This window comes from Oncorhynchus masou, chromosome 32 (genome assembly GCF_036934945.1).
Source record: "Oncorhynchus masou masou isolate Uvic2021 chromosome 32, UVic_Omas_1.1, whole genome shotgun sequence".
Lineage (NCBI taxonomy): Eukaryota > Metazoa > Chordata > Actinopteri > Salmoniformes > Salmonidae > Oncorhynchus > Oncorhynchus masou.
The window spans coordinates 57630187-57647011 of NC_088243.1; the positions used below are offsets into that span (position 1 = coordinate 57630187).

The window sequence follows — 16825 nt, forward strand, 5'->3', positions numbered from 1 at the left end:
ACAGCCCCAAAGCATGATGTTTCCACCCCCATGCTTCACAGTAGGTATGGTGTTCTTTGTCCTCCAAACACGACGAGTTGAGTTTTTACCAAAAAGTAATATTTTGGTTTCATCTGACCATATGACATTCTCCCAATCTTCTTCTGGATCATCCAAATGCTCTCTAGCAAACTTTAGACGGGCCTGGACATGTACTGGCTTAAGCAGGGGGACACATCTGGCACTGCAGGATTTGAGTCCCTGGCGACGTAGTGTGTTACTGATGGTAGGCTTTGTTACTTTGGTCCCAGCTCTCTGCTGGTCATTCACTAGGTCCCCCCGTGTGGTTCTGGGATTTTTGCTCACCGTTCTTGTGATCATTTTGACCCCCCCACGGGATGAGATCTTGCGTGGAGCCCCAGATCGAGTGAGATAACAGTGGTCTTGTATGTCTTCCATTTCATAATAATTGCTCCCACAGTTGATTTCTTCAAACCAAGCTGCTTACCTATTGCAGATTCAGTCTTCCCAGCCTGGTGCAGGTCTACAATTTTGTTTCTGGTGTCCTTTGACAGCTCTTTGGTCTTGGCCATAGTGGAGTTTGGAGTGTGACTGTTTGAGGTTATGGACAGGTGTCTTTTATACTGATAACAAGTTCAAACAGGTGCCATTAATAGAGGTAACGAGTGGAGGACAGAGGAGCCTCTTAAAGAAGGTTACAGGTCTGTGAGAGCCAGAAATCTTGCTTTTTTGTAGGTGACTAAATACTTATTTTCCACCATAATTTGCAAATAAATTCATTAAGAATCCTACAATGTGAATTTCTGGATTTTTTTTCCGCATTTTGTCTGTCATAGTTGAAGTGTACCTATGATTAAAATTACAGGCCTCTCTCATCTTTTTACGTGGGAGAACTTGCACAATTGGTGGCTGACTAAATACTTTTTTGCCCCACTGTATATATATTTATATATATCAACAACAGAAAAATCCCACAAAATTAGTGAAGTAGGCCTTTATTACTCCCGTATGACGGGAGAAAAATACTCCTCAGTCGAAATTGACATTTGTTTTTTTCCCAGAAGAAATGCAGGAGTTAATATTATAGTACCTATGTGAGAGGTTATGGATACAGTCAGTGTCCAGATTTCAGACTATTATTCAATTAACCCATCAGAACATTAGACTGCATAGCACCTCACAATCATCACGCATAACATAGCAGGCACTGCTATCATCCTCTTTTACAACTTTAACGTTAACATTGGCGTTGTCTTAGGCCCTGAAGGTTAGGCTACGCACTAACACCAGGTTAAAAAAAATATAAAGAAAAAGCTCAATTTAGCCGATATATATGAATTACACATTAATGGGTTTTTGTATGCCTTGTTTTATTTAGATTCAGTCAACCAGCGCATCACTAATGTTTATTACAATGCTAAATGATGACGAGTCATTAATTAGTCATCAGAATGCCGCTTTTTAACTTCAGGTCGTTAACCGTACAATAATGAACAATCACGTCATGAAGCATGAGACAGTCCATATCATGATGATCCATCCTCCTGTGCAGCATGCAGACAGGTGGTGATTGGCTCCCATGCAGACAGGCTCCCATGCAGACAGGTGGTGATTGGCTCCCATGCAGACAGGCTCCCATGCAGACAGGTGGTGATTGGCTCCCATGCAGACAGGCTCCCATGCAGACAGGTGGTGATTGGCTCCCCCAGCCTTCTTTAAGTGAAATAAAAAAGACCCTGGCAATTTCCACAGCAGTCTCTCCCAAGCCGCGCTCCTGTCTGTGCAAATTACATGTTTCCCACTTCTCACTGTCTCCTGGGGTGATCATAGCATGCATCGGGCCCCGCGGCTCACCGTACACTAATAGGACTAGAGACAGGCTTCCCCAGTATGCAAATGTGAGAGATTTCACTCTCAGACTCAGCATGACAATCACTTCCCTGAAGAGGATGATGACTGCTCAGGCTTCCTTGTCTGAGTGAACTCAGGTTCTCATTAATGTCAGCGGATAGGTTCAAGAGACAGGTTTAGTATCAGTTATGATGATGAACTAGTTTCCTTAACACTGGTTGGTTATGCATCCATAATCCTCCACTCAATATTCACTCAAAATGAAATGTAATGATCATATCTTTATTTTACAATCAACATTCGCTTTTTATTATGGATGTGTAAAGTATTAAAGGTGGCTGTTGTAATGACATCTGATTTCAAATTCACTGTCTCCTCTTTTCTGTGCCGTTCAAGAGGATAATTGGTGAGAGATGTCTGCCCTCTGCTGGACATACAAGGTAGTAGCGACATTTCTGCAAATAAAAACTCAAAACTGTACAAGGATCCATAGGGACAAATAAGGGAGGTACTCTGGTCAAATACTTTGTCCTTTGAGTGGTTGACTACTTCTATGAGGTGTGCAGACGAGTCCAAAGTAACCCCCCCCCCCCCCAACACACACAAACATACAGTATACACACACACACACACACCTGGATGTTGGTATGTGTTGTTGGAGGGGGCAAACTCATTGTGTTGCATAATTTATGTTCCATATTACCTTACATCTTTACAGTGCCTGTTTGGAAACAAAGCAGTCATTAACTATTCACTGGATGATTTTGAAGTGAAAAATGATTCCGGCCGTGTGGGTCTGGAGCGGGTCATTTGTCGCTGAAGCCCCTGGAGTCTGATTCCAGACTGGTGAGTGATACGTGATAGTTCTAATGTTGTTATTTAGTGGAGACATGTGGCGATATTAGTATGGGGAGGGTGTATGGAGTGTGCTGTTCATTCACACACAGTATAGTATACACTTGTAGGGATATTTGAGTTTACTTATACACGGTATTTGCTATGTTTTTTTTAATATAACATATTTTCTGTACAGAGATGAAAAGAAAGAGTGAAATGAATTGACAAACTTCAGTAACTGATCGTGCTTATGATAATCAGGACATTGATCATGAGTGCAATATAGTTTTTCCTCCACAATGCAGTTCAATGTATTTGTCGAAATGTTAAAACTCCAATAAGGTTAACAGAAATGAGGAAATAACATAGATATCAATCAAAATAGCCATCTCTCTTTGCACCTTCTTTAGTTTCATCAGTAAGACATATTACACACATAATATACATGAAAATGCTCTCTTGATGAACAAAAGAACAGGGCCTGGTTTCCCAAAAGCACCAGGCTAAGTTTATCTTAGAACCATAGGATCATATGGTTCTAACAAAGAACTTAGCCTTAAGATGCTTTTGGGAAACCGTGCGCAGAACAGTCTCCAATAACAACACGTGGGTAGCCAGCATTGTCATGGTGCCTTGCCGATGATCAGAATGCTCATGAGGAAGACCATAATGAAAAAGATCCACATGAAGAACCTGTCCATCACCTTGGCAACCCTCTTCCACTCCGCCCCCTTGGCGCAGGTGGCCCTCTGCTCCCGGAAGCAGTTGGCAATGTACTCCACGTTCCGCACCAGCTTGGAGTCCACCCCGGGTAAGCTGCTGCCGTGACTACAGAACACACAGGGGCCAAAGGTTACTGAGGCCACCGCAGCAGCGACCACGGCTGTCTTTTCATCCTCCGGACAGCAGGGCGGAGCCTCCTTGCAGCAGTCCCCCAGGGGGAGGTTCCTGTTGGACTCAAAGCCCTCGTATTTGGAGCTGGAGAGATGGTTCTTCTCGTCTCTGGTGATGTGGTGTTGGTGTCGGGGCTTGGGGTGACGTTGAGGTCCAGGAGTCTGGGGTCTGGGGTGTTTGTGGCGGTACTGGTTCTCTCGCCCGCTGTTGCCCCCCGGCTTCCCATTGGCCTGGCGGTGGGGGCTGAAGTTGGGTTGGTGGACATCGTCCTGGCCAAAATGTGATGAGGAAGAGGAGGAGGAGGAGGAAGAGGTGGCAGTGGCACAGTTCTCTCCCACCTCGTAGACAAAGAAGATCTTGGACATGTAGTCGATGATGAGGACTTTGGCCCAGTGGGGGACGGGTTTGGCCTCGGCCCCACAGAAGTGGATGTTCATGATGAAGATGGTGAGAGCCGTGGAGGCTGTGATCATCGTCATGGTAGCGATGTAGTACTTTCCTGTGACATACAGGAGAGGGAAAAATGAGTTCATGCACATGTACAGCATGTGTGTATGAGATGCATGTGTGTATGAGACGTAACGAGTGTGTGAGATTTGAGGTGCGTGTGAGAGAGTTAGAGAAAGGCTAAGAGATGCAACGGGGGGGGGCGTACACGCTCACCAATAAGCGGCACACTCTCAGACGGCGGCATACTCTCGGCCACCATGAGCTGGAAGACGGTCAGGGCCAGCAACACGGTGACCCCCAAGGACACCTTCTCCCCAGAGTCAGCCGGCAGGTAGAAGCCCAGCGGAGCCAGGAAGGAGATGAGGAAGCAAGGCAGGAGAAGGTTGAAGATGTAGAAGGAGGAGCGGCGCTGGAGCAGAACGGTGTAGGTGATGTCAGGGTAGGGGTCGGAGCAGCAGCCGTACATAATGACGTTCTTGGTGGCCGGCATGCCGTGGCATTCCCATTCAACGTTCTCCACGAAATCAGACAGGTCCCCGCTGTCCATGCCCATGGCTATGTCAACCTGGGAAGAGACATAGGAATAGAGGGTGAAATATAATGGGACCGTAATAGCATTGTTTTAGCAGGACATGTGTAATGCGCACACACACACACACACAATGAGTTTGTCTGCATCGATAATGGTCGAATGATATCACCACACCGAGGAATGTGTGTGTCTGCCTGTCTGCGGCAGGGCAGTCTGAAGCAGTAGGAAAAGGGCGGTGCACAATTGGCCCAGCCGTCCGGGTTTGCCGTCATTGTAAATAAGAATTTGTTCTTAAATGACTTGCCTAGTTAAATAAAGGTTCAATAAATTTAAAAAATAGATATATATATCATCTGTGGATGTATGCCCATCCTGTATACCTGGTTGCCGTTGTATGTCCAGGAGCCGAAGGTGAGGTTGCACTCCTGGCTGTCGAAGGGGAAGTAGGACACGTCCACCACACAGGAGCTCTTGGTGATGGCCGGAGCATCCCATGTAATCTCCCCATTATAGCGCAGCACCACGTTCGTGTCTAGCGGCCCTGAGAAGTCATCATCCGCCCTGAGAAAGAACGGGGAAACTAGTACCTGTACACTGTAATAAAACAACATGACATTTTAGTCGGTGATTTACAGGAGCAATTAGAGGTAGGTGGCTTTTTCAAGTCCACATCGACAGATCGTTCACCTCGTCAGCTCGGTGATTCGAACCAGCGACCTTTCGGTTACAGGCCCAACGTGCTCAACCACTAGGCCACCTGCCACCTTACCATGTCATTACTAGCTACTAGCTACTGTATATGGGACCATCTTCCTCAATATATACATATACTTTGCATTAATACATGACCAATTCATGGACCAATAGTTATTGTGAATAAGGGAGGTTGTTTCTAGATAGAATAAGTCATTCCGATATCATGGTACAGTGGCTGTATATATCTGTGTGACGTACGTGCGTACTTGTTATAGAGGACGAGGTCAGGCCTCCACACCAGGCTGCTGGGGATCCGTATGACCTCCAGGCCATCGTAGTCCTCCTTGTTCCACCTCAGGTAGGCATCGTGCCACGTCTGACGGATCCACAGGTACGCTATCAATACCTGGTTCCTCTCATCCTGCATACACAGGCACAGTAATAAATATACAGATGCAGGTTCACACACACACACACACACACACATACACAGATGCCGCAGATGTGCACACACGCACACACACACAGATGCGCACACACACAAATGCGCGCACACACACACATGCACACGCACACGCACGCACACACACACACACACACACACACACACACACACACACACACAAGGCATGTGGACACACACACAGGTAAGGGCAATATGCCACTGTACATGTGTATCTCTCTCTCCTCCCTCTCTCTCTCTCTATAAATATATATATTTCTCTCACTCTTTCTCGCTCTCTCTATTTCTCTCACTCTTCCCCTCTCTCTCTCTCTCTCTGTCACTCAATAACCCACTAAAGTCTCAGACTAGCTGTCAGACACAGTGAAATCCAGACCCAGTTTAGGAAGTATAACTGCCAGAACCTGATGCACTGCTTAACCAAAGCAGAGAACCAAGGAGAATAAAGGAACCTTCATTACACACACACTCGGATACACACACGAACACACAGGTCACACATGCGTAATGGGTCTGTGTGCGTTTCCAAGTGGCAGGATGACATCATCACAGAGACGAGGATGAAGACCGTAGGACAGATGTCTCGTCTCTCTTCAGGGTGCACCGGACAAGATGCACTTAGTTACTTAGTCAGACACACAGACACACAGAAGGGGAGGTTGACCCTCCGCTGGACTGAAACAGGAGACGGCTGAGTAACTGTAGGCCGGTACAGTAGGAGGTCTGACGTCTCTCAGACCTCCTAGCTGACCACTGCACCTTGTCATCAGTGACCTCTAATTCTAATCTGCACTCAATTGCAATTGCACGATGTGCACCTCCGCAAAACACTGCATCTATTCACCATGGCGACATCCCTCCCCCTGCTTATGTAGATAGATCCCCTCTGTAAATGGTGTATTGCCACTGTAATCAGCCTATGCTCCAGAGGTTTGGTTTATGGTCCCTGTTCCGGTATTGTATATTCTGTATGACGTCCATCTGGACTGGTATCTGCATTCGGTTTAATTATTGTCTGTTGCAGGCAGCACCTTCTCACCAAGGCAAATTCTGGGTGTTTCTGATTCTCATACACATCAACAGAGGAACCAACACAATCAACTGGGTAACAAATACAGTGAGGGCATCTTGGCGGACCGATCTGCCCTGCCCGGGTGCATGTTAAAGATTCAGTGCATATGCCTTTCATGCTTGGGTAAAAGACCAGGTGAGTCACAGAGATGACTGACTTTATGCTATATGCAGACTAGACTGTCTTACCAATGAACAGAGCAGCACTGGCAATTGATGCCTTTCTCTCACAATGCTTTATGATCAAAAGTACACGATCTCTCTCTCTACAATATATTTGATATATTTGAAAGTATTTGATCAAGGATGACATTTTGTCAAAGCCTCATCGAGAGAGAAGCCAGTCATAGATTGCCAGTGGTGCTCTGCTCATCGTCGAGACACAGTCAGTCATCTCTGAGACTCACCATGTCTTTGATCTGGGAGAGAGTGATCTGCAGGGTGACGTTCAGGGCTTTGTCTGTGTCCTCCACCGGCCGCAGGGCGTTTGAGTAGTTCTCCATCAGGTCGGTGAGCAGCTGTTGAGCGTACCGGCCCTGAGCCGAGTGAGCCACTGCGATAGGAGAATATAGAAGTTATTTGTTGCAGTCTCCCTTTATAGGTGTAGACTCTGAGGGGTCAAAGCCTTAATGGCACAGGTGGCATGATATTGGCCCCATGGAATGCTGGTTCAAGCCCCACTCCACAGCTACCCCATTTAATCCACCTGAGCACCAATTAAAGGATCGCCTTGTTTGGCTAGAGTATGGTCTGAAGATTGTGTGACTCATGGGTCGAAATGCTGAAGGGGCATGCCGAACAATCGGTGGTGTAAAGTACTTAAGTAAAAAATACTTTAAAGTACTACTTAAGTAGATTTTGGAGTATCTGTACTTTACTTGAATATTGTTTATTTTGGACTACTTTTACTTTTACTTCACTACATTCCTAAAGAAAATGATGTACTTTTAACTCCATACATTTTCCCTGGCACCCAAAAGTTCTAGTTACAATTTGAATGCTTAGCAGTAAAGGAAAAAGGTCCAAATCACACATTTATCAGGAGAATGTCCCTGGTCATCCCTACTGCTTCTGATCTGGTGGACTCACTAAACATAAATAGTTCCTTTGTAAATTATGTCTGAGTGTTGGAGTGTGCCCATGGCTGTCAAAAAAAGTTATTTAAAAAAAACGAAATTGTACCGTCTGGTTTGCTAAATATAAGGAATTTGATGTGTAGCATTTACTTTTACTTTGTACTTTTACTCAAGTATGACAATTGAATACTTTTTCCACCTCTGCGAACAATCCAATGTGTAAAATGAGCGCACTTGGATTTATAAAAATACTTTATGTTGTGAACTAAAGAAGCAAAAATGTCGATCTAGGTCAGAAAGAAATAGCCTGGTAATAGTATATAAAACGAGACATACATGTATAGAAATATCATCTTTAGATTTCCATATCATAAACTCCTAAAGCTTTCCAAAAAATGTCCAAAGTACGGCACAAGTGCCACTGACTTACCCTGGAGCAACATCGTCGCAAAGCACACAACTGGAACCATCTTCCGCATTTTGGATGAATAAATCCAGAAGAAAACTGGAGGATGTTGGAGCAAAATAAATAACCACTCCTTGGTTTAAATCCATTCAGGTTTACATGATGTTCATTCAACCCCAATTGAACTCAATTGCTGATAGCATCCTGTAATTTCCTTTCGTCCCCTTCGCGCTTCAGGGCAGCGCTTATTGCTTGGCAGAGGAGGCTGCATGGCTGCTCAGACACGGAATAGGACCCCAGCTATCACGTAGCACGCGCAGACGGAGAGAAACAAGATGCCCTCCGAGCATCGGCTCAGTGCACACAGGATCTATTCAGCTGTCAATCAAACGCTTGGCAGGTGGGCTCGCGGGCCTGCAACAGGCTGTGGGTCATATGAGATAAATGCAGAAGATTCAGTCAATATAATAGTGGATCAACAGTCTTCAAACCTAATTGCATGGGTGTCCGGTTTGGATATGGCATAGGAATGGTTGTGTGGTTTTATGGTCATGGGTGCTGTGGTAGTCAAATGGTTATAGCCTACAATTCTCTGGGTTGGTTGCCTTGGAGGGCCCACAGGGGACCTGGGTAATAGGGCACAGAGGGAAGAGATGGTAGAGGATTATATCTGGGTGGTAAAAACCAGTAGATGTGTTCTTATGAGGGTATTAAAGTCCAAGACACACAGTTGTCTTCAGAAAACATCAACCTGGGACCTACCTAACTAGCACATTTAGTTCCTTGGAAATTGTAGGAACGTATGTTTTTGGTTTCCCATTGGTTCTGGGAATGAAGCCATATGTTTCGTGACTGTTAAAACTGAACATTTTCTAAAAAAATTGAAATATTTGCCTGTTCTGGGAATGTACATTTTTTTTTGTCACAGGTCTGTTCTGAGAAAATGTTTCTATGGTTCCCTGAAAGTTTTCCTGGTTGGTCTGATTAACATTCTGAGATTGGAAATTCTAGGTTGTAAATAACACTCTTTTCACTCCAAGCACAGATACACATTAATTTGCTTAGGCATTAATCATGCAAACACATTTAATTTTATTGCGGTATGGAATCAGTGAGATTGTCCGCTGCGCCACAAGGATTTCATGTTTGTTTTTTTACTCATTAAAAGCTGTTCATTCTATTCAGTCTATTCAAACATACCCTATTTCAAAGGAAACAAGCACCTGAACACACTTAACAAGACAGAGGATAGAGAGAGTTTTGTTGACGCTGAGAAAGGAATGTATATGTTTTTAAATAACATTCTTTGATTGTTACTAATGTTTTCTTCTGTTTTTTTATGGAAAGTTTTCTTAATGTTCTCAGAACATGACTTTAAATCGAACCATAAGAAAACCTGTAGAAAATGTTATGCTGAAGTACTGAAATTCCCACAGAAAAATGTTGTTTCTTAACATTCTCTGAACATGACTTTAAATGGGGAAACCTTTTGTTATACTTTTACCCCTTTTTTTCTCCTCAATTGGAAGTTACAGTTTTGTCCCATCACTGCAACTCCCCTATGGACTCAGGAGAGGCAAAGGTCAAGAGCCATGCGTCCTCCGAAACATGACCTTGCCAAGCCACACTGCTTCTTGACACACTGCTCGCTTAACCCGGATGCCAGCCGCACAAATTTGTTGGAGGGAACACCATCCAGCTGGCGACCGAAGTCAGCTTGCAGGTGCGCGGACTACTCCTACTACAAGGAGTTGCTAGAGCGTGATGGGGCAAGAAAATCCCCTGTGACACAGCCTGGGATCAAACCCAGGTCTGCAGTGACGCCTCAAGCACTGCGACGCAGTGCCTTATACCGCTGTGGCACTCGGCAGGCCACATGAGGGAACCTGAAGGAAATATTATGGGAAGGTTGAATGCAAAATAACCATAGGGCAACCACACTCTCACCAGGCTCTAAGAAACATATGGTTCTCAGACCCTTATGCACTAGCTGGGTAAACTGTTACCACCCTGACGTTCACTCAGATCTCTTCTCACATTACTGAGTATCATTGGACCTATACTTTGAGCCTAAATGCCTCAGCTTGTCTCAACTCTGTCAGGAGACTTGGTGGTGTGCCAGGGGAGAGATATTCATCAGGTTGAAAAGGGGAGGTACAAAACAAGCTTAGGAAACCTGAGGCTGGTTATCTCTGTAGCTTGATAGCAGCTGTTGTTGTGCAGCAGGGGAGTTTGCATGGTGTCGCAAAAGGCTCCAGAGTCTACATACACAGCACACTCTTAGAAAAAGGGTTCTTTGCGGAGCGATAGGATTTTACCAAGAGCCGTTTTCATCCTAAGAATAGTTTTTCGAAGAAAGGGTTCTTTGATGATTCTTTGCAAGTGTTATGACATGGGGGGAAGGTGTTAGGATATAGACAAACCCACTATCCAGGTTACACTTCCACACTCTATTCCCCCAGGGGGCAGCAGCAAACCTTTTCCAGGTGTTGAGCCTGGCTGATAAGCACATTAGGTTTTGCCAATTAAGGTGATCTCAGTCAGTGTCCCAGTTTGCAGCTGAACAAATAATAATCCGCTTGGACTGGCTAACCAAGAGGTCAAGTGAGACAGAGCTGGCCTTGGACAAAGGTAAGGTTGCTGTCTCCCTGGGCACATGAGCATTTAGCATGGTCCTCAAACGCTGGTTTCTCACATACAGTGCATTCTGAAAGTATTCAGACCCCTTGACTTTTTCCACATTTTGTTGCATTACAGCCTTGTTTTAAAATTGATATTTTTTGTATGTATTTTTTTTGGATCTCTCTGTACTTGGCTCCGTTCATCTTTCCCTCAATCCTGACTAGTCTCCCAGTCCCTGCTGCTGAAAAACATCCCCACAGCATTATGCTGCCACCAACATGCTTCACTGTAGGGATGGTGCCAGGTTTCCTCCAGATGTGATGCTTGGCATTCAGGCCAAAGATCTTGGTTTCATCAGACCAGAGAATCTTGTTTCTCATGGTCAGACAAGTCCTTTAAGTGCCTTTTGGCAAACTCCAAGTGGGATGTCATGTACCTTTTACTGAGGAATAGCTTCCGTCTGGCTACTCTACCATAAAGGCCTGATTGATGGAGTGCTGCAGAGATGGTTGTCCTTCTGGAAGGTTCTTCCATCTCCACAGAGGAACTCTGGAGCTCTGTCAGAGTGACCATTGGTCACCTCCCTAACCAAGGCCCTTCTCCCTCGATTGCTCAGTTTGGCCGGGCGGCCAACTCTAGGAAGAGTCTTGGTGGTTCCGAACTTCTTTCATTTAAGAATGATGGAGGCCACTGTGTTCTTGGGGACCTTCAATGCTGCAGACATTTTTTGGTACTCTTCCCCAGATCTGTGCCTCGACACAATCCTGTCTCTGAGCACTTCAGACAATTCCTTCGACCTCATGGCTTGGTTTTTGCTCTGACGTGCACTGTCAACTGTGGGACCTTATATAGAAAGGTGTGTGCCTTTCCAAATCATGTCCAATCACTTGAGTTTACCGCAAATGGACTCCAATCAAGTTGTAGAAACATTTCAAAGATGATCAATTGAAACAGGATGCACCTAAACTTAATTTTGAGTCTCATAGCAAAGGGTCGGAATACTTATGTAAATAAGGTATTTCTTTTTTTTCTTTTTTTTAAAGTTGCAAAAATGTCTAAAACCTGTTTTCGCTTTGTCATTTTGGGGTATTGTGTGTAGATTTGTGAGAATTTGTATTCATTTAATCAATATTAGAATAAGGCTATAACGTAACAAAATGTGGAAAAAGTCAAGGGGTCTGAATACTTTCGAATACACAATAAATGCACACATTCATTCAAGTTACATACCATGTGACTAAGCATAGGACCACTAGACAAAGCAAGTGCAACAAAATCCGTAGGATAGTTATGGGTATCATAACCTATGGGAGTTTGTACAGCATAAATGTTGGCATTTGTGGTTCTAATCCGGGTGGTTTTGAAGCGGTATGGTTCAGTAATGTGGTTGTGCATTTGTTGAGAAAGTTTAATGTGAGTTTCAGTTTGCTAGCTAGCGAGACAGCTCATGTTATTTTGGTCAACAGAAATGTTTGGTGTACCCGTGAAGGTAGTCAGTTGTTTGCAGCTGGGAGTCGTTAGCTACTGTAGGGCTGATAAGTTGTTTTGCTCATGGGCCGGAACATTTTGTGTTGACTGTTTTGGCAGCTTTTGTTAGTGCTTTTTGCAGGATTACATTACCCAGTTTGGAGTCTGTGGCGCATGTATTAGTGTTAGCGTTAGGCTAGTGGCAAATGTTTGCTATGGTACGTATCTTTGGTAAATCAGAGTGTGTTAGTGCTAAGCGAGTGGCTATGGTTTGTAGCATTTGTGCATGGCATGCTGGTTTAGATTTGCCTGGTATGAATGGATATCTCTGGATCTTGGAACGCATGCATGTATAGGTTGGTTAGCAGTGAGCTAATGGCTACCTGTGACATTTGTCAGTCGATTTATTAGTTCTGTTTAACCTATTGATTTTGACTGTGGGTGCATTTGAGCCAGCAGTGTTTTGTGCTGATGCAGAGGATAGTTTGGGTTTTCTCGATCTAATGAAGGAGACCACGAAGATCTCCCCCACAACACGAGTCCGAGGGGGGTGCAAAACCCGACAGGAAGATCACGCCACTGACTCAACCCACTTAAATAGTATAGCGGGGGAAAACGCCTGGTATGATGTGGTGCACCCTTCCTATGAATGGCATGGGAGAGCGCGAGCAAGCCAATGACTCAGCCCTCATAACAGGGTCAGAGGCAGAGAGAGGGGAGCCAGCCAGGCAGAGACAGCAAGGGTGGTTCGTCACTCCAGTGCCTTGCAGTTCACCTTCACACCCAGGGGCCAGACTACACTCCATAGGACCTACTGAAGAGCTGAGTCTTCAGTAAAGACTTAAAGGTTGAGACCGAGTCTGCGACTCTCACATGGATCGGAAGACCATTCCATAAAATGGAACTCTCTAGGAGAACGCCCTGCCTTCAGCTGTTTACTTGGAAATTCTTTGAACAATAAGGAGGAATGCGTCTTGTAACCGTAGCGTACATGTAGGTATGTACGGCAGGACCAAATCGGAGAGATGGGTAGGAGGAAGTCCATGTAATGCTTTGTAGGTTAACAGTAAAAACTTGAAATTAAGCCTTAACAGGAAGTCAGTAATATGATCAAATATTTTGGTTCTTGTCAAGATTCTAGCAGTTGTATTTAGAACTAGCCAACGTTTATTTAGTGCATTATCTGGGTAGCCGGAGACTATAGCATTGCAGTAGTCTGATCTTAAAAGGACAAAAGCATGGATGAGCTTTTCTGCATCATTTTTGGACAAATATTTTGAATCTTTGCGATGTTACTAAGATGGAAAAAATAATAACGCCAAGGTCTTTCAGTTTTATTTGAGACAGCCATCGAGATTCATTGTCAGATCCGACAGCAGATCTCTTTGTTTCTTGGGACCTAGAACAAGCATTTCCGTTTGGTCCAAGTTCAAAAGTAAAACATTTGCCGACATCCACTTCCTTATGTCTGAAACACAGGCTTCCGGGCTAGATCATTTTGTGGCTTCACCATGTCTTACTGAAATGTACATCTGTATGTCTCTGCATACCAGTGAAAGTTGACATTGTGTTTCCTAATGACATCACCAAGAGGTAGCATATATAGTGGAAACAATGGTGGTCATAGGACGGAAGCTTGAGGAACACTGAAACTTACCATTGATTTGTCATAGGACAAACGACCCACAGGGACAAACTGATATATTTCCAAACAGATAAGATCTAAACCAGGCAAGAACTTGTCCGAGTAGACCAATTAGGGTTTCTGATATCTCCAAAGGAATGTGGTGATTGATGGTGTCTAAAGTGCCACTAAGGTTTAGGAGCATGGAAACAGATGCAGAGCTTTGGTCTGACGCCATTGTAACGTCATTTACCACCTTCACGAGCGCCGTCTCAGTACTATGATGTGGTCTAAAACCAGACTGGAGCTTTTTGTATAACTTATTTGTCTTATAAGAAGGCAGTGAGCAACAGCTTTTCTAATGTTTTTGAGAGGAATGGGAGAATCCATATAGGCCGATAGTAAAAGATTCCCGGGTTGAGGTTTGGCTTTTTTTACTGCCACTTTTAGTGAGTTTGGGACACATCCATAGGATAGGAAAGACAAAAAGACACAGCTGTAATCGCTGCCAAAGGTGATTCTAACATGTATTCACTCTGGGGTGTGAATACTTATGTAAATTAGATGTCTAATTATTTTCAATACACCAACAAACATTTCTAGAAACATGTTTTCACTTTGTCATTATGGTGTATTGTGTGTTGATTGGTGAGAATGGGTTTATTTTTTTGTATTCATTTTGAATTTGAGGCTGTAACACAAAATGTAAAATGAGTCAAGGGGTATGAATACTTTCTGAAGGCACTGTAGCAAACCTCTTCAGCTGGTGGTGGTCCTGCAGATCAATTTCCAGATAAAGTGTCCGGGGTGATAAAGTTGAATGAAAAAAATACAAAAAATAAGATGTTGGTCAACTTGTTAAATACAGAGATTGATTAAACGGCTATTAAAAGTCAAAAGCAAAACGTTTGGCTGGTAGCGAAGTAGCAGCGAATAGCAGAGCAGCACGAAAACAACGCTAGTTAGGGGGTTTTGTAGCCTCTGCCGAGTCCCCAACAACCAGATGTTCCAGTTTTCAGGGGATATGGAAAGAGAGCCAGTGACACGACTTCCGCATTTGGACCTTAACAAGGCGACACTCCATCTTAATACCTTCACATTTACTGGATTGGATGAACAGTGCAGAAGAGAACCTCCCCCAACATTTCTTTTGTTCTCCTCATGACCAGTATGTAGGGTTCTAGATACAGGCGTTTCTTTTATGCCTGCTATGCTAAGGGTAGTGGTTTTGTAACAGAAGGAAAGAAGGATTCTAGAACCCTTCTGAATCTGAATAAGCTTTTAAATTGTATTTTGTTCTTTATTTTAAATAGCGCCTGAGCGTTAGTGTTCACTTTATTGTTTCAACTTAAACATCAGGAGTTTGTTTTAAACTGTACCTACATGGGAATATTTGTACATGTATCTGGCATTCCTTAAAAACCTCTTAGATGTAAAGTTCCCTGTTTTATGTAGGATGTGAAATCTGAAACCACTTGAAGCTTGGATGTCCCTCCTACTATTTAATTAGTTCTTCCGACTGTCCATCAACTCCTGGCTGAACCCTATGTCACAGCCACTGACAAAGCACACGCCTGCAATACATTGTAGTGCAGCAGGAGAGAGTGGTTTCATCACTATAGCACATTCAGAGATCGACTTATAGCCATTCATCTAAAATAATTATTAGATTTTAAACAAATAACACTTTCTGTTTTGTCATAGATGGACAAGATTAATATGTGATGAAAGGCAAGCTCAGGAAGCCAAGCTACAGCTTTGTGTGATGTTCACAGATGTTTTGATCAAGAGAGATCTTTAGAAAATATGCACATTTTCTCCCAACACTAAACATACAAATATGTATTTTACAATTATAAGGAAGGTGAAGTCCTGTAGTTAGTGGTTTGATAATTTGATTATACTATATATAGAAAGAATATATAGGACCAGTCAAAAGTTGGTACACACCTACTCATTCAAGGATTTTTCTTTATTTTTACTATTTCCTACATTGTAGAATAATAGTGAAGACATCAAAACTATGAAATAACACATATGGAATCATATAGGAACCAAAGAAGTGTTAAACATCAAAATATATTTGAGATTATTCAAAGTAGCCTCCCTTTGCTTTGATGACAGCTTTGCACACTCTTGGCATTCTCTCAACCAGCATCATGGGGTAGTCACCTGGAATGAATTTCAATGAACAGGTGTGCCTTGTCAAAAGTAAATTTGTGTAATTTCTTTCCTTAATGCGTTTGAGCCAATCAGTTGTGTTGTGACAAGGTAGGGATGGTATACAGAATATATCAGTCAGAAATTGCAGCCCAAATAAATGCTTCACAGAGTTCAAGTAACAGAGACATCTCAACGTAAACTGTTCAGAGGAGACTGTGTGAATCAGGTCTTCATGGTCAAATTGCTAAAGCCACTACTAAAGAAGGGACGTGCTTGGACCAAGAAAAGGACAATGGACATTAGACCGGTGGAAATCTGTCCCAATTTGAGATTTTTGGTAACAACCGCCGTGTCTTTGTGAGACGCCGTGTAGGTGAATGGATGATCTCTAAATGTGTGGTTCCCACCATGAAGCATGGAGGAGGAGGTGTGATGGTGCTTCGCTGGTGACACTGTCTGTGATTTCTTTAGAATTCAAGGCACACTTAACCAGTATGGCTACCACAGCATTCTGCTACAATACGCCATCCCATCTGGTTTGCGCTTAGTGGGACTATCATTTGTTTTTCAACAAGACAATGACACAACACACCTCCAGGTTGTGTAAAGGCTATTTGACCTAAAAGGAAAGTGATGGAGTGCTGCATCAGATGACCCAGCCTCCACAATCACC

At 43.7% G+C, this 16825-nt stretch overlaps 1 protein-coding gene across 1 annotated transcript; it reads right to left on the minus strand.

Moving 5' to 3' along the window:
* Positions 1-3311: 3311 nt before the first annotated feature.
* Positions 3312-8481, minus strand: LOC135527044 (neuronal acetylcholine receptor subunit alpha-9-II). Its single transcript, XM_064955699.1, has 6 exons — positions 8301-8481; positions 7202-7347; positions 5527-5681; positions 4945-5125; positions 4246-4597; positions 3312-4081 (listed from the first exon to the last, which is right to left on the minus strand). Exons 1-6 carry the CDS (start codon positions 8347-8349, stop codon positions 3312-3314), a joined length of 1653 nt encoding a protein of 550 aa, XP_064811771.1. The 5' UTR covers positions 8350-8481.
* Positions 8482-16825: the final 8344 nt, after the last annotated feature.

Excerpts from the sequence above, each read along its gene's own strand:
- LOC135527044 (XM_064955699.1), bottom strand. The coding sequence starts at position 8,349 with ATGCGGAAGATGGTTCCAGTTGTGTGCTTTGCGACGATGTTGCTCCAG. Across the intron at positions 7,348-8,300 it reads TGCGACGATGTTGCTCCAGG|TGGCTCACTCGGCTCAGGGC; the intron begins GTAAGTCAGTGG and ends CTCCTATCGCAG. Across the intron at positions 5,682-7,201 it reads TCTCCCAGATCAAAGACATG|GATGAGAGGAACCAGGTATT; the intron begins GTGAGTCTCAGA and ends CTGTGTATGCAG.